At 45.2% G+C, this 27,388-nt stretch overlaps 2 protein-coding genes and 1 long non-coding RNA gene across 3 annotated transcripts; 1 reads left to right on the forward strand and 2 right to left on the reverse strand.

The window, feature by feature from the left end:
• Positions 1-5,981: 5,981 nt before the first annotated feature.
• LOC111949347 (rhodopsin kinase grk7a-like) lies at positions 5,982-14,386 on the reverse strand. Its single transcript, XM_023966441.2, has 4 exons — positions 13,793-14,386; positions 11,047-11,484; positions 6,811-7,088; positions 5,982-6,616 (listed from the first exon to the last, which is right to left on the reverse strand). Exons 1-4 carry the CDS (start codon positions 14,384-14,386, stop codon positions 6,280-6,282), a joined length of 1,647 nt encoding a protein of 548 aa, XP_023822209.1. The 3' UTR covers positions 5,982-6,279.
• Positions 14,387-16,345: 1,959 nt separating this feature from the next.
• On the reverse strand, positions 16,346-17,876 carry LOC111949351 (RING-box protein 2). Its single transcript, XM_023966447.2, has 3 exons — positions 17,699-17,876; positions 17,163-17,210; positions 16,346-16,773 (listed from the first exon to the last, which is right to left on the reverse strand). Exons 1-3 carry the CDS (start codon positions 17,862-17,864, stop codon positions 16,655-16,657), a joined length of 333 nt encoding a protein of 110 aa, XP_023822215.1. The 5' UTR covers positions 17,865-17,876; the 3' UTR covers positions 16,346-16,654.
• Positions 17,030-22,996, forward strand: LOC111949354 (uncharacterized). The gene is made up of 2 exons (XR_002875350.2): positions 17,030-17,223; positions 22,700-22,996. It is a non-coding gene; the product is annotated as an uncharacterized lncRNA (long non-coding RNA).
• The last annotated feature ends 4,392 nt before the right edge of the window (positions 22,997-27,388 follow it).

Consider the following 27,388-nt stretch of genomic DNA (forward strand, 5'->3'; position numbering starts at 1 on the left):
GCACACTACTGTATCTTTGCTTGCCTTTGCATGTAAAATGTCATTTAACAGAACTATAAATATGACAGATTGAGTTACACATAGTTTAGATATGTGGTATTGGTATGTTACCAGTTAAAGTATTTACAACAGGCGTTCGGCTACAGTGATAGAAAAGGCAACTTGAGCTCAGTCGGACTCGGAACTTAAATACCAACTGATCGACAGTCTTATTGAGACGGGACCACAGAGCCCAAAGTAGTGATTCTTAAATTAGTATGTCTGTCAAAATAAGACAGAGTACCCCTGAGGGCAGTGTACTGCACCTGACCTCTCAACTGTAAACTTAACAGGGGACTGAGGATTAGACCTGGGTTCAAATAGAATTTGAAATCATTTCAAATACAGTACTTTATCTGAGCTTTATTGAGCATTCCTGGCTTTAACAGCCCAGTAGATTATTAGCCAAAATGGCAAACCCCGCCCACATGGCACTAATGGCAGGCTAGAGAAAATGCTCAAAGTATTTGAAAGGTTTCAAATAGTTTTTGAATCCAAGTCTGGGGCACGATACTGCACTGTCTTAAAGGGTGGATGAGGATCATCAACTTTGGCCTACTTGCTTCAACCGTGGGCATGGAAAACAGCTAAGAGATGGGATGAAATCTATTTAAGCACAGAAAATTATCTGTAGTTACAGATGAAGACTTTTACAAAACTCATTAATTGAATTTCCATCAAATTTCCTGAATGGACTGGGATTGAAATTAAAGTGAAAATGATCTGTGTATTTCCACTGTGAGGTTGCCTGGGTCATGGGTATACAGTGTTAGGTTAAGTGAGGCATAGACAGGTGAGGAGACAGGATCTGAGTGCACACGCGCACACACACACACACACACACACGCACACACACATTGGAAAGTTAAGTGAGGTATAGACAGGTGAGGAGACAGGATCTGAGTGCACACGCGCACACACACACACATTGGAAAGTTAAGTGAGGTATAGACAGGTGAGGTGTGCACACACTGCGATGGCCTTGGATCCAGTCCAGACTGCCTGCTGTGCCAACCATCAGTCACATTACTATGGCAAAAAAGAATGCACTAAAGCACCACATAATTAGATTACAACTGGATACACTCTTAGAGACGCGTAGCACCTGACAACTTATATTACTGTGTGTAGATGTGTATAAGAGACAGGTGTGTGTGTGTGTGTGTGTGTGTGTGTGTGTGTGTGTGTGTGTGTGTGTGTGTGTGTGTGTGTGTGTGTGCATCTCATGCCCTCCCTGGCCATAAGGGACACAGGCCCTCTCACACATTCCCACCACTCAGACATCTATGGGAGGCCTGGTGGTCCCTTCTAATGGATGCTAATGCATTCAGAATGGAACAGTGCTTCAGGAAGCAGATTCTTCTGGAACTTTTGGCCTAATCTACTTCATGTACGATGATACTAATGTTTAAACTAAGCGTTCGACCTCTAAATCTTCATATAATTGCACGGAGATAAAGCTAGTTTGGGCTTGGCCCGGATGGCGAGACCTCCGCAGCACATATGTGACCCTGTCCCAGAATGTATTTGTACAGGATTAACCCGCTGATCTGTGATAAAGTGCTCAACTGTTTTCCACACACTGCACATTCTGCCCACAAGGGCATAGGAAAGGACAGAGAGAGAGAATGAGAGAGAGGGACAGAGACAGAGAGTAAGAGAGAGAGAGAGAGAGAGAGAGAGAGAGAGAGAGAGAGACACTGAGCGAGAGAGCGAGGCAGACAGAGTGCGAGAAGCGAGGGTGATGGCAGCAAATGCGGGTGAGAGAAGGAAGGGGAACAAAGAGCATATTGTCAGCGAGGGGTGCTAATCGTCTCCCCTCGGGCTGCCAGAGACAACAGGTGAGAGCAGTTTGACTCCCTGCAGGCTCCATGAATCTTTCAGAGGGGGGCCGGAGGCGCCTTGGGCCCACACTGGATGGGAGAGGAGGGCCTGTCCGATGCCAACCCAAACGGCAAATGAGAAAATGGGCCATCAAAAGGCTGCTTTCAGAGGTGCCAGGGCCGTGGCATATGTGTGTGTGTATGTGTGTGTATAGTGAGCGGGGAAGATAAGTTGGTGCGTGTGCGGGTTGTGTGTACGTGCATGCATGTGTGACCATGCCCAACTGATCCATCCAGAACACCTTTTATTCCAACTTCTCAGCCAAGAAACCCATTAAGATGTCCTTGTCACAACAATACCTGGAATATTGCAGTGAAGGAATGGTGTTATGTTATAAATGGCTGTGAAAGTACATACTTATTATGTGATAATGGCTTGACAAAGCATGTGACTAGAGCTGCTGTCTGGAGAATGCCCTCGTCTAAGAGGCATGGATGGTGACCTTATGGGAGTTGTAGTGGAAAAGAGCCACAGTGGAAAAGAGCATAGGACCGAATAATGTTCTGCAGGACACGGAGAGTCAACTATGCATACTGGGATAAACATAGGAAGGGAAGCCAACAGACCAAGTCCAGTAACATCTGGGCTCAGTGTGTGTGTGTGTGTGTGTGTGTGTGTGTGTGTGTGTGTGTGTNGTGTGTGTGTGTGTGTGTGTGTGTGTGTGTGTGTGTGTGTGTGTGTGTATACGTGTTTTTTCTCTGACTCCCAGACCTGCTACTCCCACCCTGGCAGGGGGCTCTGGGGTCTGGCTCCATGGAAACACCATACTGAGCCTCTGAGAGGAAGCACGTCAAACACAGACACCATGTTACTGTTGGACGGCACGGAGGAATTCACTTATTTGTGGAAATGTGAAAAATTCAAGCAATGAAGCTGGAGAAATTGAATGTAAACCAAAAGCTAAACAGTTCCCCTGTGGTAAAGTAAACTAACTGGAGTGTCAGACAGGGAGCCATGACCAGCCCTCTTCCTCTTCCTCTTCATCCTCCCACGCGATTGGCCTGGGCTCTCCTTTGCTCTCCCTCTGGACAGACAATAGACTCTGTGTCTACTGTTCAGCCATTTCTCACCTGTACTACACGCTCATGTGCATATTATACACACACACGCATGTGCACACACGGGGCAAACACAGACACACACACACACACTGATTCCTCAGGAGGAAAATCTGGAGATGCCAAAACACTCAGGAGATGCCAGGGCGGAAGTGTGCTGCAGCCTTTTGAAGTTAATCCTAAAGACAAGCATGTACCAAACACATATCCCAAATTACACCCTGTCCCACTTTGATCTCTAATACCCACTGCCACAACAGAGGTAACAAGTGTGTGTCTGTCTAAGTGTGTGTGTGTGTGTGTGAGTGTGTGTAGGACAGGAGTGTGTGCATGTGGAGGCTGAGGTTGCAGCAGGGCCGTGTTGGAAGGCCACAGTTGCACTCCTTGCTCTAAAAGACCCTGGGACTAAACATTGGCTGAAGGTCGTAGGCGCCTGGTAAAAACATGTTCCACGAGACCTGACGACAGGTTGATGTTGTCAACAAGTCGTCCACAGATGACTCCCTCATCTGCCATTACGTGTGATGAGGCTCCGGTTGTGTCTTGGGTTTCCATTTAAACCCCTTCTAATCCCACAACAGACACCCGCCAACAGAACATCTCAGTCCTGTTAGGTCGCCTCTCTCAGGATTTAGCACCGCACATGTTTATGTCCCACACATTAAAAACCTGTTCACAAATGTGTCTGTGTTTCGCCAAACTGTAAGACTTACACGCAAGAGTTTGGGTTTCAATCCATTAGTAAAGSATATTTATCAGATTAAAAATGGAGCCCTGGCAGTAATATGTTATGTAAACATAAACMGSTMGACATCTGATCTGAGTGTTGAATGGGGGAAGATAGATGTAATTAGCATGGGTAGATGATATCTGTATTGTGAGTATTGAGYCGGTTGGAGATGAATTCACTAGGGCAAAACAGTTTAAATAGGTTAAATTTAAACTGATTTTACACAGATTATACAGGGAAATAAAAAAAACATTCTCAAAGAAATATATATATATTATTTGATTTTCAACAATTTCCTATTGCACATATCACCTTTCCACTCAGCATACACAAGCATCCCCAATCCCTTAAAAAAAAGAAATAGAGATTTACACTGTAAAAATTACAAATCAAATGTCACTTCGAGAAGCTTAACGTAACAAAGACACAAGCACAAAACAGGACCAGCTTTTGATTTAACATTTTTGTGAGATCCATTCAACTCATACACAAACTATAATAAACTGTCCATACAGACACTGAAATCCTCTATGATCATCTCAGTTTCTTAATTCAATTAACATACTTAATTAGTAAGGTGCATTATGGTGGGCACACATTCTTAAAGGCCCAGTGCAGTCAGAATTATGTTTTTCCAGTGTTTTGTGTCATATTGTACAACGGCTGATGAAATTAACATAATTTGATCAATGTTATTTCCTGATAGTTGCTTGTTGAAAATACAATCTACACAGGACCTAATTAGCAGGTTTGCAAAGGCAGGAGTTTTGTCTTTCCCGGTGACATCACCAGGCGATAAATTAATGAATTCACCAATAACAAAGAGAGTTCCAAACCCCTCTGCCAATGACAGCTAATTTTCAGTTTTCCCCTCCCCACTCAGACCCCTCCCAGACAGTCCTAGCAAACATTGTTGCTTGAGAAATAGTTATTTGCTAAAATGCTATTTTTGTCCATTTTAATGTAATACTATTACAGTAAGGTACATAAGTGTTTATACTATTACAGTAAGGTACACAAATTATTACCCAGAAATAATTTGATATTGATATATAAACATCTGCATTGGGCCTTTAAATGTAACTAATGGGTGAAAATAAGTTAGCATATACATTGTTATAGTGCACTTGAAATAATCCCTACATAATACTATTAAATATAGCTTATAAGACTGAACACAGTGAGATCCATTTTACATATATTTATAGATTTGTTAAAATATGGTTTGGGAGTTTGTTYGTCATTGGGATAGACTTGTGAAGGAGTGAGAGTTAATGCTCTCTAAGGTTTTAAGAGTCAAAGCATTGCAATCCAATAAAACCACAACTCACAAAAAAAGTAACAGGTGATCTTACCATAAGCATTTAAAAAAGGCAAGATGTTACACGCAGGTCAATATAGAGGAGATGGTTTTCTGAATATCCACATATCTAGATATCTGAGGACACCTTGTGGTAGAGGCCTGCTACTGCAACTCGGACAGTGCCTGTAAAGCACAGTCCCCATTCTGGCTCTAGTCTAGCTCTTTGCTGTTGATTATACCACAGACACGGACTCTGCCCAATGATATAGGCAAAATGACTCTATAGCACCTTATCGATTGCTGATATCATCGTAAGTGCTGTGGTTTATCATGATCATTACAATGTAGGAGAGCAGGAAGAATCATATCCCCCCTTGGGTTGTGCCGTGGCGGAGATCTTTGTGGGCTATACTCTGCCTTGTCTCAGGATGGTAAGTTGGTGGTTGAAGATATCCCTCTAGTGGTGTGGGGCTGTGCTTTGGCAAAGTGGGTGGGGTTATATCCTGCCTGTTTGGCCTCCAGGGGTATCATCGGATGGAGCCACAGTGTCTCCTGACCCCTCCTGTCTCAGCCTCCAGTATTTATGCTGCGGGGGCTAGGGTCAGTCTGTTATATCTGGAGTATGTCTCCTGTCTTATCCGGTGTCCTGTGTGAATTTAAGTATGCTCTCTCTAATTCTCTCTTTCTCTCTCGGAGGACCTGAGCCCAAGGACCATGCCTCAGGACTACCTGGCATGATGACTCCTTGTTGTCCCCAGTCCACCTGGCTGTGCTGCTGCTCCAGTTTCAACTGTTCTGCCTGCGGCTYTGGAACCCTGACCTGTTCACTGTGATGACTATTATTTGACCATGCTGGTCATTTAGGAACATTTGAACATCTTGGCCATGTTCTGTTATAATCTCCACCCGGCACAGCCAGAAGAGGACTGGCTACCCCTCATAACCTGGTTCCTCTGGTTTTGGCCTTTCTAGGGAGATTTTCCTAGCCACCGTGTTTCTACACCTGCATTGTTTGCTGTTTGGGTTTTAGGCTGGGTTTCTGTACAGCACTTTAATATATCAGCTGATGTAAGAAGGGCTAAATAAATACATTTGATTTGATATCCACAAAAAAAGGTGTGAAGTGGTGGAAATATGTTTCTTGACCTGGCCCTGGATTTTACTACCACTTCACACCTTTCTTGTGGATACGATTATCGTCACAATGTTCTTAATGTGATAGCTTTGAAAATTACAAAAGTCCTAACTATAGTATAGAGGGGCTTTTATAAAAGCGTGCAGGATTTAGATTTCTTCTCCTCGTCGTCAAATCCAGCAGCCGACTCTTTCCTGTTGGGGTCGTTCAGCTCGTCAAAAAGTCCGCTGTCAATCATTTCCTGTTGCCAAGCAATGGGCACCGCCCCCGTGTTGAATTCCTTGAAGAATTTGTCATCTTTTTCGTCAAACACAATGCCCTTGATCTCTGAGAAGTCTTTGATGTCCCCCGTGTCTTTGGCGTAGACCACGTTGGGCTTGGGAACCCAGGGTGGGTCGATCAGTCCCGCCTCCAGTCGAGGGAAGTTAATGCTCTTGAACCACTCATGCTTCCTTGGGTCTTCGTTCCTGGATGAGAGAAACACACTGAAGTCAGAGAAATATACATTCCCCCCAAAACCACCTGACCTGATACCTAGAACCAGGTGTTTTTCCTGAACATGTGACCTGACCAGAAAAACCTCTAGAGGGCCCTAGAGTTGTTCCTGGTTCGCCCATGTACTCAGGAATATCTCCGGGCCGAAACTGCGGTCAATTCTTACTTGGTCCTGCATCCCAGACGCTCGTCAATTTTCTTCTTGAGGAAGAGGTCAATGATGGTTTTGGTGCCCTCGTCAAAGTTCTTGTGCTCGTACTTGCATTCATCCTCAAGGGTGCGCCGTGCCACCTCCTCCTTCTGCACCTTCTCCTTATAGTCCTTGAAGGGCAGGCGAGCTGACACCATCTCGTAGATACTGCAGCCCAGTGCCCACCAGTCCACTGACATCCGGTAAGGCTCTTTCTTCAGGATCTCTGGGGCCATGTAGCCACTTGTGCCAGCCTGAGGAGAGGGAGGACGGGAGGAGGAGAGAGGTGTGATGYCAGAGAAGGAAACAGAGAAAGAGAAGTGAGGGGTTGCTTAGGCCTAGTTCTAGGGTTCCATACCATAGCAACAAAATGTTCAGTATTATATCAACTGTAGACTACAGCACAATACTTCACATAGTTGAGCTAATCAGTGGCAAATTGGTTGTGGCATAGCACAACTTCTGATTGATTGATTAATTGATTCAACCCTTACATATGCCAATCTACCCTTATGCTCACCATGCCCCTTATCAGGGACCTTATATCCCTAAATTCTACCAAAGCTCTTTTGTAACATCAGCACCACATGCTTGCACCAGGTTTCCCCTGCACTAGCCTCCAGTAAGCCCTCTATCCTGGCCATGTCCTGACCTGAGCCCCCCCTGGGCTACACCACTCTCCATTAAATGGATACCTACTGGGACTGAGCCTCTCCTCGCAGACAGATCCCAGCCACCTCTGAGTTATGCTAAGATTAGTTGGCTGGGGGCTAACGTACTGAGCTCCTGGTCAAGGAAAATCCCCAATGGGACACGTTTTAGGCGCCAATTTCCCACCTAACAGTGAGTGAGTGACTGCAGGTTAATGAGAGTGAAGTGTGTTGTAGTTCACGGACCAGTTCCAAGTAAAATATAGGCCTACCCTTTTATTGGCTCCTCAGATATTTGTATGTCATTGCATTAATCAGGAGTTGACTGTATACAGTATGAGTGTAGATAGAAGTGTCCCTCCTATGGCTCAGAAGGGAGCCTGAATCATAGAGGGTGAAAGAGAGGTCAATGTCATGGACGGTAACTAACGTGGAACAGGTCACATCCTGCTGGGCACACCACGTCATTTCAACATGGATAACTGGGGAATATTTGGTTGAGACGTTGATCATTGAGATTACAACCTATATTCACCCACTCAAAAAGACAGGCAAAAGTTAGTTGAATTTCCAATGTGTTATCACTATGCTTTCAACCACCTGAAAGTACAACKAAATTCCAATGGAAAAACAATGTTTGAATTTTGGTTTAGTTGACACCCAAATGTCACTGCACTTTTCAACCGTTTAAAAGCACACCAAAATTCAAATGGGAATACAATGTCAGATATTGTCAAGGCTGTGGGTAACTGGTGAAAGGAGTCAGGCGCAGGAGAGCTGAGATGCGTGGACAAAGTATTTAATTCAAGAAAACCCCAGTATWAACACAATACTATGGTGCTGGAAAAATACCGGTACCACGAAATAAACGGGCGTAAATACAAAACCCGGTAACAATATACCAGCCGTCAGATACAGCCTTACAATAAAACAAACACGCACACAAACATGGGGGAAACCAGAGGGTTAAATAATGAACAGTTAAATGGGGGAATTGAAACCAGGTGTGTAAAAACCAAAGACAAAACAAATGGAAAATGAAAAGTGGATCGGTGATGGCTAGAAGGCTGGTGACGTCGACCGCCGAACGCCGCTCGAACAAGGAGAGGGACCGACTCCGGCGGAAGTCGTGACAGATATTTCGTTTTTTTATGCAACAGATTCATGTGTTATCACTGTGCTTAATCTAATAACAGAACCAAATGACCTGGATTGCAGTAGAGATAACAAAAGTACATGGTGCAAGAGATCAATTCCATTTGAGATTGTGAAGATCTCCACAGACCAGCGACGATCTACAGTATGCATGATATCTTGAACATGCAGACTATATGATTACATAAAAAGAAATGTATAGGTACAGTCACCTCAAAACGTGGCCATGGATAGGTTATTCATTTTAAGGTTGAATGTTACATTAACTTGTAAGAAAGCCTTAACATTAGTCTATTTATTGTATTCCAAAAGTAATAATGAATTGTGTTTGGTTGACAATGCAACCAAATATCAACATTTAAAAGATAGTTCCTGCTTGGATAGTTCCATCTGAGCCACTGTGTCACGACTCCCTCCGAAGTRGGTCCCTCTCCTTGTTCGGGCGGCGTTCGGCGGTCGATGTCACCGGTCTTCTAGCCATCGCCGCTCCACCTTTTCATTTTCCATTTGTTTTGTCTTGTTTTCCCGCACACCTGGTTTACATCCCCTCATTACTCTACGTGTATATTATCCTCTGTTCCCCCCATGTCTGTGTGTGGTATTGTTTTTTGCAAAGTGTATGTGCACTCTAGACTGGTTTGCGACGGGTTATTTCGACTCGACGGGTTATTTCGACTCGTATTTTGTTGTTCTGGGTACAGTTTGTTTTGCCTTATTAAAGTGCTCCGGTTGTTACCCATTTCTTCTCTCCTGCGCCTGACTTCCCTGCAGCCAGTTACGCACCTCTTACACACTGGCTTAATCCAGTTCTTTAACTTTCATTTTTGGTTGAGTTGGAAACGTGAATTCAACATATTATTTGTTAACAAGTTAATAGGCTATTTGTTGTATTTCAGAGATGTATCTTCTTATTGGATAGTTTAATTCCAGTTTGTCTACAAATGTATGGATTCACATCTCCATATCAACCAACAACCAAAGTTAAAGAATAGGAATAAATCAAATCAAACATTAAATGCACTTTAAATAACGTGTGATTTGATTTAGTCCTATTCTTTAACTTAGATTTTTGTTTGAGAATCCAACATGTAAATTATTAATTTGCCAAACTGGAATTACAGCCAGACTAAGTCAATGGCAAAAATGGAATTATCTAAGCAGAAAACACATCTCATTCAAATTGTGATATTTGGTTATGTTGACAACAAAGCACAATTCAATATCACTAAATAACATACAATTTGAAATCAACCAGAGCCTGAAACCCTAGGCCTATTGTGTTATCTATTTTTAGTTGAATTCTGAGTTTAATTGAAACAATGGCTGTTGATGACTTTGCTAATGCTATATAGGCTTAAATAGCATCATTTGTGATATGAGTAATAAAGTATGGTCACATTTCATTTGCTCTGTTAAACATATACCCTTTGGAATGACTTCAATAGCAACAGTGAATCTATCTAGTTTTTAAGTGGAGCTCCTCTTAATACGGAGGTTGCTAATTGAGTGTGTGTTGTGTTTGTGCGTGTGTGTGTGTACGTGTGTGTGTCTGTGTCTCTGTGTGTGTGTGTGTGGTGTGTGTGTGTGGTGTGTATACAGAGGTTGCTAATTGAGTGTGTGTGTGTGTTTGTGCGTGTGTGTGTGTACGTGTGTGTGTCTGTGTGTGTGTGTGTGTGTGTGTGTGTGTGTGTGTGTGTGTGTGTGGTGTGTGTGTGTGTGTGTGTGTGTGTGTGTGTGTGTGTGTGTGTGTGTGTGTGTGTGTGTGTGTGTGTGTGTGTATACAGAGGTTGCTAATTGGAAAGGGAACGCTTTAATACATAATGCAGGAAGGGCAGTGTACAGTCATTCCCAAGACATTGGTAAAAGTCAGTGACAAATATCATAGCTGGGCTTGGTTAAAACCCTGGATGGGAGACCAAATCCTAGCTGTAGACAGATCAAGTCTCCAGTAGGAGGTGCTGCCCAGCCTAATGTTTTTTTTTCTGATAGTGGATATAACGTTGAAGATCTGACATTGTTTTAAAGCTACAAATTCAACATATTTCATACATGGTTTGTCTATGTAGAAATTTGGTTACCATGATGGCATAATCCCGTGGTTGAAATGTCACCCTCAAAACAACAGTTGATGACTTTTTTCAAATCTAATGTATTTTCCACGTAGATTCCACATCACAATAGGTTGACAAATTATGTTGAAACAACATTGATTCAACAAGTTTATGCCCAGTGGGATGGTAATAATGTAAAACCCTGGTTATGGATAGATCCCTAACCATGGATAAATCCTTATCAATAATACCATGTCATCTCACCCTACTCTAAAAAAAACTCTGTCATTGTTGTTAATGTACAGTCAATAAACAACAAGGATGAGGAGTTCATCTCAGCCTATCAGTGCCCTTACCTTTTGATTGATGGTCTTTTCGCCAGGGAGCTCCACGGCCAACCCCAGATCCGAGAGTCGACATTGGCCGAAGCTGTCCAGTAGCACGTTCTCTGGCTTCATGTCTCTGTATGCTATATCCATGGCGTGCAGGTGGAGGATTCCTGTGGTGACCTGCGCAATGTAGTAATTGATCCGGTCTATTTCTAGGCCTTTTTCGCCAATGTTGTAGATGTGGTACCGGAGGTCGCCGCCATTCATCAGGGTCATGACGAGACACAGGTGGGTCTTAGTGTCGTAGGCATAGGACAGGTTCACCAGGAACAGGCTGTTGACCTTCTCCAGGATCTGCTTCTCCAGTAGTGCCATGCCTTCACCATTCTTCTGCTTCAGACGCTTCTTGCATAGCTTTTTGCAGGCGTACATCTGCCCTGAGTTCTTCACCTGCACGGCACACACCTATGCAGAGAGAGAGAGGGACTGAAACTAATATGTTTGATAAATGTATGATAAGATCCCCAAGCTATCACATAACCCAGCTAGCACAAAACATTCAGAGAACCACGTTTCTTAGAGCTTGGTGAGAGCGTGGTTGTCCTATGTTTATTTAGCATACAACCTTCCCACAACTTTCTGGGAATGGTGCAGGATTGATGCTTGGCTTTGGAACATTCTCAGCACATTTAATGGTCGACTATGGGCATAAAAAAGTATCCAACTCCGCCCTTTCAACATTTTTAAGCAGAAATGGGGTGTGCCTTCGGTGGTTTGTCGATGTGTCATTCTGTTTTTTTGCACAAAGCGACCGATGTAGCTAGTTCGTTAGCTAAGCTAGCCACTTCAGCTTGCCAGGAACTCCTCCAGTATGTGTTGAGGTCATTTCACAGAATTCGTTTTTGGACGGAAGTTGTAGAGATTGGTAAGAAATGGCATTTCTGTAGCCAAATATCTTATTCATCCATTTTGTTTTTAAGCTTTAAATGACCTGGTAGGATGGTGCATTGATCAGTTATGCAGTTTAAAGACGTTATTTTAGCATTTTTGCCCAAAGTCAACTTTTAAGGAACCTTGACAAAAAATATATTTTCTTGGTATTTCATTACTTTAACAGAATGTTTCCTAAAAGTTCAAACATTGCAACATTTAATTAAAATGTTGGTAATGTTCTAAGAACGTTCTCCAACTGGTTTGACATTGGGAAGCTTCTCAAATAGCTCAGAGAACGTTAAGAAACAACGTTCTTCTGTGGGAGTTTCAGTAATACCTCATAACGTTTCCTACAAGATTCCTCATGATTCTATTTAAAGTCAAGTTCTCAAATTGTTCCGAGAACGTTAAGAAAACTTTCCATAAAAACCACAAGAAAATATTAGTAATGTTCAGAGAACATTCTAAGAATGTTATTTAAAAATATATATTCCATTCTCAGAAKGTTAAGAAAACTTTCCATAAAAACCACAAGATAACTTTAGTAACATTCAGAGAACATTATAAGAATGTTATTTAAAAACATATACATTCCGTTCTCAGCATCAACAAAACTCTATCCTCTATCTTGTTTAGTGTGTTTAGGTGTGTTGCCCGCGCCCACTAATTGTCCAACACCTGAACTTAATGAGTGCTTGTTTCCTTTGAAATGGGGTATCTTTGAATATATTTAAACAGCTTTGTATGAGTTCAGAAAAACATGGCATGCTAGCTCTATCCTGGTGGCACAGTAGACTAATTCCATGGACAGAGAACAGAAGAACAGAAGAATCTCACTGATGCCGTGCCACAATAAAAAATAAACGTGTTTGCATGATTAATGCCTAAGGAAAGGAATATCCATGTGCTTCCATCTGTGCTTGGAGACCCAAAAAGTTAATCCAAACTAAGCTAGCAGTGTTATTAAAAGTCTTATTGACTGTGACCGGGAGTCCCATAGTGCGCCGCACAATTGGCCCAGCGTCGTCCAGGTTAGGGGATGGTTTGGCCGGGGGGACTGTACTTGGCTCATCGCGCTCTAGCGACTCCTTGTGGCGGGCCGGACGCCTGCAGGCTGACTTCGGTAGTCAGTTGAACGGTGTTTTCTCCGACACATTGGTGCAGCTGGCTTCCGGGTTAAGCGGAAGGGTGTTAAGAAGCGTGGTTTGGCGGGTCATGTTTCGGAGGACACATGACTCGACCTTCCCCTCTCCCGAGCCCTTTGGAGAGATGCAGCGATGAGACAAGATCGTAATCGAAACACAATTGAATATCACGAAACTGGGAAGAAAAAGGGGGTAAAATATAAATAAAATACAAATAATATTATTGAAACATGTTCTCAGAACGTTAATAAAACCTCCCAAGAAAACTTTCATGCAACCATAGTAAAACATTCTCAGAAGCTCCCTGCAACCTAAAAATTTACGTTCTCAGAAGAGGTGAAATTTTAAATTCCGTTCTCAGAATGTTTAAAAAACATTGTTTTACCGGTCAGGTATGGCTTCGTTCTCAGAACCAATTGCAAACAAAAACATAAACTTTCCACAACTTCCAAGGAACCAAATGTGTTGGGCAGCTGGGCAGTATGTAGTTAGATGAGGTACAAACAATTATCCCTTTTAGGGACTTCTTTATCATCCCTTATCATTAGTATTCGTACCATCGCAATTCTCACTGTAACTGTTGCATACCCTTAGAAACAGTGCTAAAACAGTGTTCAAGTTTACATTTTAGAACTGTAATATTTCACTACTGTTGTCAGTTAGGCAGCTGCACTGTAAACTTTTTGTGGACTTACCTCTCCAAAGCCTCCCTTTCCAAGGGTCCTGAACTCATGAAAATACTTATCTGTGATTTTCTGTTTCTCGTACTCTTTCCACTGCAGGAACTTGTCAAAGTTAGGGCTGGTCTGGTACTCTGTGAAGGGCTTTTCCTTCAGGTACTCCCGTGTGGCATCCTTCACCTTGCCCATCATCACGTCTTCAAAATCCTTGTCCGACACCGCCTTGCACTTGTCCGCTACCTCTCCTGTCAGGTAGGACAGGAAGCTCTTGGAGTCAGCCTTGCAGAACTTGTTGATGATGTTCGTCCTCAACTTATCTTTGCCAGCGCCTTCCGCCAAATCCCAATCGATTAGCTCATCCAGGAACTCTGCAGCTGCCACGTACTGCGGGTTGGACTCCAGGAGGAACTTCCGGAAGAACTTCTTCCCTATGGGCTGCCTCTCGCAGAGCATCTCAAATTCTTTCCCCACTGCGGCGCGGATGGACATGCACTGTTCTGGCTTGGGAAGGGACAGGCTGCGCCGCCTCTTCCTCATCTCCTTTTCGTCGCCCCCCTTAAGGTAGGCCGTGTTCGCCACCAGATTATCCAATCCCCCCATGTCACACATGTTGGCTGCTGCTGTGTTGGGTTGTCCCTCCTACACCGTGTGGCTGAGCAGGGAGCTAAGGCTACTAAGGTGCTGGAAGGGGGTGCTAAGACTATGTTCTTTCCCTGTAGTGTGTCCAATTTTCTCCAGGTCCCTAGTGTGACTGAGCAGCTCCGACATCTGCGCCACACCAGAAGACATTATCTGACTCAATCACGCAATGCTTCACCTAGAATTAAAAAGCACGAGGGATTTTCTCTTAAGTGTTTGTGTGCTCATTCATGGGCGCTGCTCACGGAAAGGAACTTATGTGGTTTCTTACTTAAGAAGCTTTTGTCGGTCTATATTTAGCGAGCTACCAACTTAGATGGAGACAATGCCAGTATAACTGTAGTGAGGTGCTGGCCTCGCTGTCATAATATTATGGATAGAAAGACGTAAACAAAGAGTTAAAGGCTACACATTGAGGCGATTAGAGACTATTAATTAAGTTTGTGAAGACAATGTCTGGTTTAGGAGATGAATGGATTTAATAACAGACATAGGCCTACGCTACTGTGTATTCAATTCTGTCAAGAAGTAGTGAAAGATCTCCCTAGAATAATCACTTCAGCTAGAGGCTATTTCTATTCAGTTATGAGAAGAGAACACATTCATTTACACAGACTCTATTAGACTTGTAATAGAAAAGCATGTTTCATTATATTCATATTCTGCTTTCTGAGATGCCTAGTAAAGGTTAGGCCACAGGTCAGGATTTAGGCAGAAGTCATGGATGACTTCCACAAAGATTGTTGTTACGCAGAGCTATAGTCCTGACCTGGGATTGGGGGCAAAGCTAAAAAAGCAATCGAGCTGCATTTAAGGGGGCCCTAAAAATAGCCCATAGACAGCACGATAGGCAAGATCAGTGCCAAGTATAGTTGCCTAAAACCATGAGTAGGAAAGTTTGATAAAACATGCAGGTAAGCTGGGTCTATTTAAAGTTCTGTTGTGCCAAAAGGGGTGTGCTTTGGCTGATGAGCAGAAGACAGGTAGGATTATAACTTTATTTTATGCGTCCGGAAAGTATTCAGACCCCTTGACTTTTTCTACATTTTGTTACTTTACAGCCTTGTTTTCAGACTTTATTTACATCATCTTGCACTCAGTTGGTAGAGCATGGCACTTGACARACCAGGGTTGTGGGTTCAATTCCCACAGGGGACAGTACAAAAATTTATGCACTCACTACTTACTGTAAGTTGCTCTGGATAAGAGTGTCTGCTAAAATGGAAACTCCTTGTATCCAAAACAGCTTCTGTAGCTGTGCTGATTGAGACTGAATTGGCATGTATATTTAATTGTCCAACAGTTTTCATCCATGTTGAGTTGCCGAAGGAGCATGTTCAGTCGTAGGAAAAGGTGTTTTTGTAGAGTGGGAATTGATACAATTTTCAATGGAAACTACTGGGTGTTACATTCCTACACAACATACAGGGCTGCTTGTAACCATAGACAAGATGAGTAAGGAAAATGATTTCAAACTTTGGCTATTGCCATGCAAATATCCATCAAAACCTTTGCCAGCCATTCATGTGTTTCAAATTAAATGCATGTTTTAAATAAACAGAATATAATATTTCAAGTTGAATGTATGATTATTTCATCAGTTGAACGTGACTYTTCTTATAGACATGTGTGACTTGTCTAATTGGCATGTATTATGCAATTATAATGCCCCAATTATGCAATCTGGGAAGTTCTCTTGACTAAATACAGTCCCTGCAGCACCATGGATCCAAACTCCAATAGCCTACACATGATGCAGAGACAATCGTAGATATTCTGTAATCATTCTCTTGATTAGTAGGTGAAGTATGAAATGTGCTCTTACAGGTAGCAAGGAAGGCAGACACCTCATGATCTGAGCTCAGACTTCTGAGGGGATATAACCATAAACCACCACATTAAAATGCCAAAAGAAAGAAATAACAAAGCTACGCTTAGACTTATTTTAATAACTAACTTTTTTCTCTCACAAAAACATCTTGYACAACACAAAAATGTTAACCATAACACCAAGCGCAGCACCTATCCTCAGTTCTTCAGCATCGCCCTGCACCTGCCGACATTTCCATCAAAGAGTGTGGCAAGGACGTCTTCACCAGGACATTGGCCATTCAATCTATATCTTAGCATTGAAGGAATGACAGCAGCATGCACACACAATGTACATAGAAGGTTGCAGTATTCAGTCCTGTCTCCTGTCCAAACTTGCAGTGGAAGGATGGGGAAGTTAGAGGCACTTCATTTGCCGATTCTCTGTACGACCCAGTCCTGCTGGCACAGTGGACAGCGATTGTTCTGCTTCACCCAGAGAGACATGCAGCAATTGTGGAAAGAGTGGTTGCACTCTCCCCATACCACTGTGAAAGAGGGGAGACAGAAGCAGACTATAAATGGTGTGCTACATGGTATTTTCACATTCAGCATGTCAGCAGAAGAGCAGAATACATGGTAAAGCATCTTGGTACACACACAACCAATATGTTTTATCCTAATGCATACACAGGACAAACTCTGCTTTACCAAGGTTTAGATACACTGGCTTTATCACATTTTAACCCAATATACCAGGCTAGGAACCCAGATATATCTGCCACATGCACATCTGCTGTGAGACCAGTAGGAGTTGTCGCCAAGTTCAGGATCTATAAAATGAGTATCCAGGTTTCACTCAACACTGGAGCAGACCCAGGATCATACCTCCCGCTGGTCTGATACATGTTGGACTAAGACGTTTAAAGTGGCTTACCGACACAGTCCTCTTGTTTATTTTCAGCCTGACACCGCAAGCATGCATCTGCGGAAAGAAGGTACATATCAAGGAAACTTTGCTAACTAGCTACTTAACGTTAAACTGGTGCACAGCTATTACTGACCATTCCTGATTTGTGACACATGGACTGATACAGCTGGCTAGCAATTCCGTCCCACCAGGCAAGTTTAGCTAGGTACTTTAGCTTCATTCCTTGCAATGACTTGAGCCATGTTTTCAGAATTCTATCGTTAACCTCCTAACGTTAGCTTATTAGCAAGCTAACATTGGTTGTCTATTTGCTAGCTAGGTACGAGCTAACAAACTAAACTCTCCAAATATGAAACATTCTCACGTCTGTCTGCCCATGAAGATGAACATCTCTTAATCAGTTTAGGTGACTGTCTGACCACTAAGCTATTGTATTTAGCTTGTTGTTAGCTAATGCGCATCAAGAGTTGGCTGTGGGTGTAACGTTACTGCTGTAACTTGTTAGCTGGCTAGCTAGCTAAATCACTGATTCAAACACTTACCCATAACTTGGACCCTACAAATGGCGCATGTATCGCACTCCACATCCCAGCTCCACATTGCAACAGCATTCCATTTCTTGAGAGAAAACATCTTGTCACTGCTCGATTTTGACCCAGAAGTAGAGCTGTGAGAGTGAACTAAACCCGGCTCTTCACCGTCTTCCATCTCTGCAATAAACTAGCTAACAGCAAAACAAAATGGACGAAAAAAGCTAGCTAGTTAGTCCGTGGTGTTAGGATTTTTGTAACCAGCAGAGCAAACAAACCAGGGGGCGCTCGTGCGCTATAACACATCTGCAGTACTACCAAACGAACAGATGGCGGAGCCAAAGATTAAAAAGTAATCTACTGTGAATGAAGGTAAAACTCCGTTTTCTTTTCTTCTGCTTCTGGGGATTTTATATGGCGGTTGGCAACCAATTATATGGTGCATTACCGCCACCAACTGGACTGGAGTGTGGACCAGAGACAGTGAAAGTCTAATCCTACCCAATAATCTCGTCTCCCTAAAGAAACGAAATAAACGATTAAATACTACATCCCCTGAGGATTTCCGGCTCTTCAAACCCATTACTCCTCAAATCTAATAACAATCGCTCCCTTTCTCTCACATATTTCTGGCACGGAAATAGAACATGTTCCACTGTCTCCATCTCCTCCTGACAATGATCACACCTACCAGTCGGATGTTTCCCCACCACTTCCAATGTACTATTGAGCCTTGTGTGTCCCAGTCTCAGCCTTGTGACTACACTTTCCTCCCTTCTCGGCCCGAGGACCTTCCTGCCCCCCACCTTTTCCTGGATGTTATACAGGTGTCTTCCCTTTCTCTCCCTGTTCCACAACTCTTGCCACTTATTTTTAACCACTGTTCTTATTAATCTCTTGGCTTCTACTTTACTGATGGACAATTCCATCTCAACATTAGGATGTTTAAGAGCCTGCTTGGCGATAACATCCTCCTCCTCATTCCCCTCTACTACCACATGAGCTGGTACCCAGAGGAACATCACAAATACCCCATCTCTTTCACCCTATACAAACACTGCAAAACCTCATACAATACATCCTGTCTGCTCTGAGACACACATGAATTTAAGCTTATCAGTGCTGCACAGGAGTCAGAGCAGATGACTACTCTGTCTGGCCTCACCTCCTCCACCCACTCTGCAGCCAATAGTATGGCCATCAACTCCATTGTGTAAACAGATAAATTATCCGTTGCTCTTTTTGTCACTGCCAGCTCACACTCAGGAACACTAAAACCTGCACCTATCCTCCCTGTTTTAAGGTTCTTAGATCCATCTGTGAATATATTCAAGAAAGCATAGTACTGTGTCCTTAAATGTTCACTTACAACTGAATCTACTCCTTCCTTAACATTTCTTACCCTCTCAAGCAACCGTAGATCTATCACTGGTTGAGGGAGAAACCAAGGTGGGATAGCAGGAAGAACCACAGAGGGGCTAAACTCCCTCCCAAACAACCCCATCTCTCTCGCCATGCGATTGCCTATCCARCCAAAACTTGTATTCAGATTTTGTTCATGTTCCTAGCACTCTAGGAGCACCTTTTTTTGTAGGATGTGTAACCGTATGTCCTTGTAGATTTACCCAATATGTCATGGATCAAATCAAATCACATTTTATTTGTCACATGCGCCGAATACAACAGGTGTAGTAGACCTTCCTGTGAAATGCTTACTTACAAGCTGTCACGCTCGTTATAAGAATCGGACCAAGGCGCAGCGTGGTATGCGTATATTCTTATTTATTTAAAGAATGAACACTGAACAAACTAACAAAATAACAAAACAAACCGTGAAGCTATACAAACGAGTGCTGACTGGCAACTACACATAAACAAGATCCCACAACAGAAAGTGGGAAACAGGGCTGCCTAAATATGATCCCCAATCAGAGACAACGATAAACAGCTGTCTCTGATTGGGAACCATATCAGGCCAACATAGAAATACAGAACCCCTAGACCTACAACAACCCTAGACATACAAAACCCTAGACATACAACACTAGAGTACCCACCCTAGTCACACCCTGACCTAACCAAAATATATAGAAAACAGAGATATCTAAGGTCAGGGCGTGACACAAGCCCTTAACCAACAATGCAGTTCAAGAGTTAGGAAAATATTTACTAAATAAACTAAAGTAAAAAGTAACACAATAAAATAACAATAAGAGGCTATATACAGGGGGTACCGGTACTGAGTCAATGTGCGGGGGTACAGGTTAGTCGAGGTAATTTGTACATGTAGGTCCGGGTTTGGCCGGGGTAGGCCGTCATTGTAGAAAAATAATTTGTTCATAACTGACTTGCCTAGTTAAATAAAGGTTAAAAAAAGGTATAAGTAAAGTGACTATGCATAGATAATAGACAGCGCGTAGCAGCAGTGAAAAAGCAAATGGGGGATCAATGTAAATAGTCCYGGTCGAGCTTTGTGGGCACTATGGTGTTGAACGCTGAGCTGTAATCAATGAACAGCATTCTCACATAGGTGTTCCTTTTGTCCAGGTGGGAAAGGGCAGTGTGGAGTGCGATTGAGATTACTTTCTCTGTGGATCTGTTGGGGCAGTWTGACAATTGGAGTGGGTCTAGGGTTTCTGGGATGATGGTGTTGATGTAAGCCATGACCAGCCTTTCAAAGCACTTCATGGCTACCGACGTGAGTGCTACGGGCCGGTAATCATTCATAATTTAGGCAGGTTACCTTCGCGTCCTTGGGCACAGGGACTATGGAGGTCTGCTTGAAACATGTAGGTATTACAGACTCGGTCAGAGAGAGGTTGAAAATGTAAGTGAAGACACTTGCTAGTTGGTCAGCTCATGCTTTGAGTTCACGTCCTGGTAATCCGTCTGGCCCCGTGGCTTTGTGAATGTTGACCTGTTTAAAGGTCTTGCTCACATCGGCTACGGAGAGCGTGATCACACAGTCGTCCAGAACAGCTGGTGCTCTCATGCATGCTTCAGTGTTGCTTGCCTCTGGGTGAGCATAAAAGGCATTTAGCTCATCTGGTATGCTCGCGCCACTGGGCAGCTTGCGGTTGTGCTTCCCTTTGTAGTCCGTAATAGTTTTCAAGCCCTGCCACATCAGACGAGCGTCAAAGCCAGTGTAGTAGGATTCCATCTTAATCCTGTATTGACACTTTGCCTGTTTGATGGTTCGTCTGAGGGTGTAGCGGGATTTCTTATAAGCGTCCGGATTAGTGTCCCGCTCCTTGAAAGCGGCAGCTCTAGCCTTTAGCTTGATGCGGATGTTGCCTGTAATCCATGGCTTCTGGTTGGGATATGTACGTATGGTCACTGTGGGGACAACGTCGTCGTTGCACTTATTGATGAAGCCGGTGACTGAGGTGGTACACTCCTGAATGCCATTGGATGAATTCCTGAACATATTCCAGTCTGTACTAGCAAAACAGTCCTGTAGCGTAGCATCTGCGTCATCTGACCACTTCCATGTTGAGCGAGTCACTGTGCCAAATGGAGGGTGAGGGAGAGCTTTCTATTCGTCTCTGTGTGTGGAGTAAAGGTGGTCTAGAGTTTTTTTCCCCCTCTGGTTGCACATGTGACATGCTGGAAGAAATGAGGTAAAACGGATTTAAGTTTGTCTGCATTAAAGTCCCCGGCCACTAGGAGCGCCGCTTCTGGGTGAGCATTTTCTTGTTTGCTTATGGCCTTATACAGCTCGTTGAGTGCGGTCTTAGTGCCAGCATCAGTTTGTGGTGGTAAATAGATGGATATGAATAATATAGATGAGAACTCTCTTGGTAGATAGTGTGGTCTACAGCTTATCATGAGGTACTCTACCTCAGGCGAGCAATACCTCGAGACTTCTTTAATATTAGACATTGCGCACCAGCTGTTATTGCCAAATAGACACACACCCCCGCCTCTCGTCTTACCAGACGTAGCTTCTCTGTTATGCCGATACACAGTAAACCCAGCCGGCTCTATATTATCTGTGTCGCCGTTCAGCCATGACTCTGAAACATAATATATTACAGTTTTTAATGTCTCGTTGGTTGGATAGTCTTAATCATRGTAGATCATCCATTTTGTTTTCCAATGATTGCATGTTGGCCAATAGAATGGATGGTAGTGGAGGTTTACTCACTTGCCTATGAATTCTCAGAAGGCAGCCCGACCTCCGCCCCCTTTTTCTCCATCTTTTCTTCACGCAAATTACGTGGATTTGGGCTTGTTCTCGAGAAAGCAGTATATCCTTCGCGTCGGACTCGTTATAGAAAAAAACMTTGTCCAGTTCGAGGTGAGAAATCGCTGTTCCGATGTCCAGAAGCTATTTTKGAGACGGTAGCAGTAACATTATGTACAAAATAAGTAAAAAAATWAATTACAAACAAAGCGAAAAAATTWACGAAATAGCACAGTTGGTTAGGAGCCCGTAAAACGGCAGCCACCTCCCCCGGCACCATTATACAACTAGCTGTTGTCTACTTAACTTTAACGGCATCTCTCACAACTCTACCTGCATCGCTGCCACCGGGGAGGTGTCTAAGTGCTCCACAATATATTCTTAGGGCTTGAGCCTGGATAACATCTAGCTTTTTAAAGATGTCTGAGCTGCTGATCCATATGCTATACTTCCATAATCCATTGAAGACCTTAACGGCGCTATATAATTTTCAACGCCATTCTATCTACCCCCACTCCATTCCTGACAAGCAACGCATCACATTCAATATTTTCTTTCCTTTGACAACTACTCTGTTAATATGCTCCACCCATGTCRTTCGAGTGTCAAACCAGACCCCCAGGAACCTAAACCTTCCCACCCTCTCCAGATTCCTTCCATACAACTTAAAGTATATTTCATCCCCAACCTTCCTTCTAGAAAAAAAACGTCTGTGTTTTCTCAACTGAAAACTTGAAGCCCCACCTGAGGGACCACCGCTCTACTTCACTAATCGCTTCTTGAACTCTTCTGGCTGTATGGGTAATATTTCTCCCTCTCTTCCACAGCGCTCCATCATCTGCAAACAATGACCTCCCAATATCAGGTCTCACCTGGAAGAATACATTGTCAATCATAATGGAGAACAAGAAAGGACTAATGACACCTCCCTGGGGGGTACCATTATCTACCTCATGGCTTTCTGACATAGAGCTCCCCACCCTCACTTGTATTGATCGCCCAAAAAGAAAATCCTTTATCCAGTTAAAAACCATTCCTCCAACCCCCATGCTATCCAGCTTGATAAGTAGGCCTTCATTCCACATCATATTCTCTACATTGAATAAAATGGCTACCACCACCTCCTTATTTGCCAGTGCCTTCCGAATGACTGACTCAAGGCAGTACAGGATCCATCCCGCGACAACAAAAAAGGAGTTGTACAACAATTGCGACCCCCAAGCACGCACACGCAAACATGCGCACACAATTGCTGAGCAAATGTAGCCTGCCATTACAGCCATAAACGGTGATGCATTTTTWAAACGCAAGATAAACTGTTTTTCACCTGCATTGGGAGCTGAAAGTCATTCATGTTAGCAGAAAATATTAACTGGGGAAATACACTGAGTATACCAAACAGGAACACCTTCCTAATATTGAGTTGCACCCCCCATGTTGACCCATGTTGTGTCACGATCGTCTTGAGGTGAAAGAGTGGACCAAGGCGCAGCGTGATATAAATACATCCTCTATTTATTAATGAAGAAGATGAACACGAAACGAAATACTTACAAACTAAACAAAACAACAAACGACCGTGAAGCTACAAAACGAAAGTGCGCACACACAAGCTACTAACGTTTAGACATAGACAATTACCCACAACAGCCTAATGCCTATGGCTGCCTTAAATATGGCTCCCAATCAGAGACAATGAAAGACAGCTGTCTCTGATTGAGAACCACTCAGGCAACCATAGACATACCTAGACACCTACACTGAACACAACCCCATAAACTCTACCAAAACCCCCTAATACAATACAACCACCCAATATGAGACAAATACACACAAAAATCCCCCATGTCACACCCTGACCTAACTAAAATAAGCAGAAAACAAAGATACATAAGGCCAGGGCGTGACAGTACCCCCCCCCCCCCAAAGGTGCGGACTCCGGCCGCAAAAATCCTGACACAGAAGGGGAGGGTCGGGTGGGCCTTTCTACGGCGGCGGCTCGGGTGCGGGACGTTGCCCCACTCCACCATAGTCAATACCCGCTTTGGTGGCGCCTCTGGACGGCGACCCTAGCAGCGAGTCCCGGACTGAAGACATCCAGAGGGCGCCACTGGACGAGGGGCGGCTCCGGACGCGAGGGGCGGCTCGGCCGAGGGGCGGCTCCGGACCGAGGGGCGGCTCCGGACCGAGGGGCGGCTTCGGACGGGGGCGGCCGGCGTCGCGGGCGGCTGAGATCCTGGCCGGCTCTGGCAGATCCTGGCTGACTGGCGGCTCTGGCGATCCTGGCTGACTGGCGGCTCTGGCAGATCCTGGCTGACTGGCGCCTGGCAGATCCTGGCTGACTTGGCTCCCTGGCAGATCCTGGCTGCTGCGCCCTGGCAGATCCTGGCTGGCTGGGGCTCTGGCAGATCCTGGCGGCTGGCGGTCTGCAGATCCTGGCGGCTCTGGCAGATCCTGGGCGCTCTGGCAGATCCTGGCCGGCTCTGGCAGATCCTGGCCGGCTTTGGCAGATCTGGCGTCTGGCAGATCCTGGCCGGCTCTGGCAGATCCTGGCTGGCTGGCGGCTCGGCAGGTCATGGCGGCTCCGTCTGGCGGGCGGCTCTGGCGGCTCCTGTCTGGCGGCGCTCTGGCGGCTCTGTCTGGCGGCGGCTCTGGCGGCTCAGGGCAGGCGGGCGGCTCTGGCGGCTCAGGGCAGGCGGGCGCTCTGGCGGCTCAGGCAGGCGGGCGCTCTGGGGCTCAGGGCAGGCGGCGGTCTGGCGGCTCAGGGCAGGCGGCGGCTCAGACGGCGCTGGGCAGGCGGGCGGCTCAGACGGCGCTGGCAGCGGGCGCCTCAGACGCGCTGGGCGCGGGGCGGCTCAAGCGGCGCTGGGCGCCGTCAGACGGCGTGGCGCTCAGACGGCGGCGCTGGGCGGCTCAGACGGCGGGGCAGACGGCGCTGCGGCTCAGACGGCGCTGGGCGGGCAGGCAGGCAGCTCAGACGCGTGCGGCGGCAGGCAGCTCAGACGGCGCTGGGCGGGCAGGCAGGCAGCTCAGACGGCGCTGGGCGGGCAGGCAGGCAGCTCAGACGGCGCTGGGCGGGCAGGCAGGCAGCTCAGACGGCGCTGGGCGGGCACGGCAGGCAGCTCAGACGGCGCTGGGCGGGCAGGCGCTAGCGGCGCGAGGCAGGCAGCTCAGACGGCGCTGGCGGGCAGGCAGGCAGCTCAGATAGCGCTGGGCGGGCAGACGGCAGACCTCTGGCCGGCTGAGGCGCACAGTAGGCCTGGTGCGTGGTACCGGAACTGGAGGTACCGGGCTAAGGACACACACTCAAGGCTAGTGCGGGGAGCAGCAACAGGACGCACAGGACTCTGGAGACGCACAGGAGGCTTGGTGCGTGGTGTCGGAACTGGTGGTACCGGGCTGGAGACACGCACCATAGGCGAGGAGTACGTGGAGGAGGAACAGGGCTCTGGAAACGCACTGGAAGCCTGGTGCGTGGTGTAGGCACTGGTGGTACTGGGCTGAGGGCGACCTCAGGGCGAGTGCGGGGAGAAGGAACAGTGCGTACAGGGCTCTGGAGACGTACAGGAGGCTTGGTGCGTGGTGGAGGCACAGTCTTCACCAGACTGCTAGCACGCACCTCAGGACGAGTATGGAGAGCTGACTCAGGTGGCATCAAATCCGCACACGCTCCTTCAAGCGGATGCGGTGCTTTATGCTCCACACCAGCAAATCCTCATTTCGCTCTCCTCCAATTTCCCATTAATTCATCCACAGTCTCAGCTTCACTCCCCTTACTCACCTCCAATTCCACCTCGACTGGCTCTGGTTCCATCTTCGGCTCCTCACAGTAAGCACGGGGAGCTGGATCAAGTCTCGCTACTTGACCCAGCTACACTCCCCGAGAGACCCCCCCCAAGACATTTTTGGGGTTTCCAGCCGCTCTGCCGTGCTAGCTCCTCATACCGGCGCCTCAATGCTTTCGCTGCTCCAGCTCTGCCTGTGGGGTGGCGATATTCCCCTGGTTGTGCCAGGGTCCTCCGCCGTCTAATATTTCCTCCCAATTCCATAGTCCTGCGATCGCTGCTGCTGCCTTGTATCACGCTGCTTGGTCCTGGTATGGTGGGTAATTCTGTCACGATCGTCTTGAGGTGAAAGAGTGGACCAAGGCGCAGCGTGATATAAATACATCCTCTATTTATTAAAGAAGAAGATGAACACGAAACGAAATACTACAAACTAAACAAAACAACCGTGAAGCTACAAACGAAAGTGCACACACAAGCTACTAACGTTTAGACATAGACAATTACCCACAACAGCCTAATGCTATGGCTCTGCTTAAATATGGCTCCCAATCAGAGACAATGAAAGACAGCTGTCTCTGATTGAGAACCACTCAGGCAACCATAGACATACCTAGACACCTACACTGAACACAACCCCATAAACTCTACCAAAACCCCCTAATACAATACAACCACCCAATATGAGACAAATACACACAAACATCCCCCATGTCACACCCTGACCTAACTAAAARAATACAGAAAACAAAGATAACTAAGGCTAGGGCGTGACATGTTGACTCCAATGCTTCCCACAGTTGTGTGAAGTCGGCTGGATGTCCTTTGGGTGGTGGACCATTCTTGATACACAAAGAAAACGGTTGAGTGTGGAAAAACCCAGCAGCGTTGCAGTTCTTGACACAAACTGGTGCGCCTGGCACCTACTACCATACCCCATTTAAAGGCCCTTACATTTTTTGCCTTGCCCATTTCACCCTCTGAATGACAAACATACCCAATCCATGTCTCAATTGTCTCAAGGCTTAAACATCCTTCTTTAACCTGTCTCCTCCCCTTCATCTACACTGATTGAAGTGGATTTAACAAGTGACATCAATAAGGGATCATAGCTTTCACCTGGATTCACCTGGTCATGGAAAGAGCAGGTGTTCTTAATGTTTTGTGTGCTCAGTGTAGGCCTATCATGTCACTTCTCTGGAGTCCAGAACAAACAAAATAATATGGCCAACTGTTAGTGGAGGTTGCAGGATTGGATTGAAAGCATGTTCTGTCTGCACCGCGCCATCACTTTGGAGGGCAGCCTGCCTGCAGAGTGCTCATTACCAGCTGAGTAGCCCTGTTATTCCTCATACATATCGTGATAACTTTGCCCAAATATCTTCATCCCATAATATTAAAGGCAGTGGGATGTTACAGCTGCTTATCGTTCGACATATAGCCAGTAGCCACCCAAACTAGGCCTATCTGGAGAATTAAAATGATCAATCAAATCGCCAGGTAACGATGACAAACGTATGCCTCCTCGGTTTTTGGCAGGTGAACAAGTTATTTCTGGTCACTAATCTGGATATGTGCACCCAATACTGATGACTGGTCATTGGTCAACAATCAAGACACTCAACTTTTTGGTTCTGTAGCATGGATGAGAATTTAACGACAACTGTTTCATTTTTTTAAAAGACATACATTTTTGGTGAAATTATACCACCACCAAAAAGGACACTGGAA

The sequence above is a fragment of the Salvelinus sp. IW2-2015 genome, linkage group LG22 (assembly GCF_002910315.2).
Source record: "Salvelinus sp. IW2-2015 linkage group LG22, ASM291031v2, whole genome shotgun sequence".
Taxonomy (NCBI): domain Eukaryota; kingdom Metazoa; phylum Chordata; class Actinopteri; order Salmoniformes; family Salmonidae; genus Salvelinus; species Salvelinus sp. IW2-2015.

Coding starts and splice junctions, on each gene's coding strand:
- LOC111949347 (XM_023966441.2), bottom strand. CDS start 14,386: ATGTGTGACATGGGGGGATTGGATAATCTGGTGGCGAACACGGCCTAC. Junction 7,089..11,046: donor AAAAGACCATCAATCAAAAG/GTAAGGGCACTG, acceptor CCCTCTCCTCAG/GCTGGCACAAGTGGCTACAT. Junction 6,617..6,810: donor CGTCTGGGATGCAGGACCAA/GTAAGAATTGAC, acceptor TCTCTCATCCAG/GAACGAAGACCCAAGGAAGC.
- LOC111949351 (XM_023966447.2), bottom strand. CDS start 17,864: ATGGAAGACGGTGAAGAGCCGGGTTTAGTTCACTCTCACAGCTCTACT. Junction 17,211..17,698: donor TTGTAGGGTCCAAGTTATGG/GTAAGTGTTTGA, acceptor TTCTTTCCGCAG/ATGCATGCTTGCGGTGTCAG. Junction 16,774..17,162: donor TAAACAAGAGGACTGTGTCG/GTAAGCCACTTT, acceptor CCTCTTTCACAG/TGGTATGGGGAGAGTGCAAC.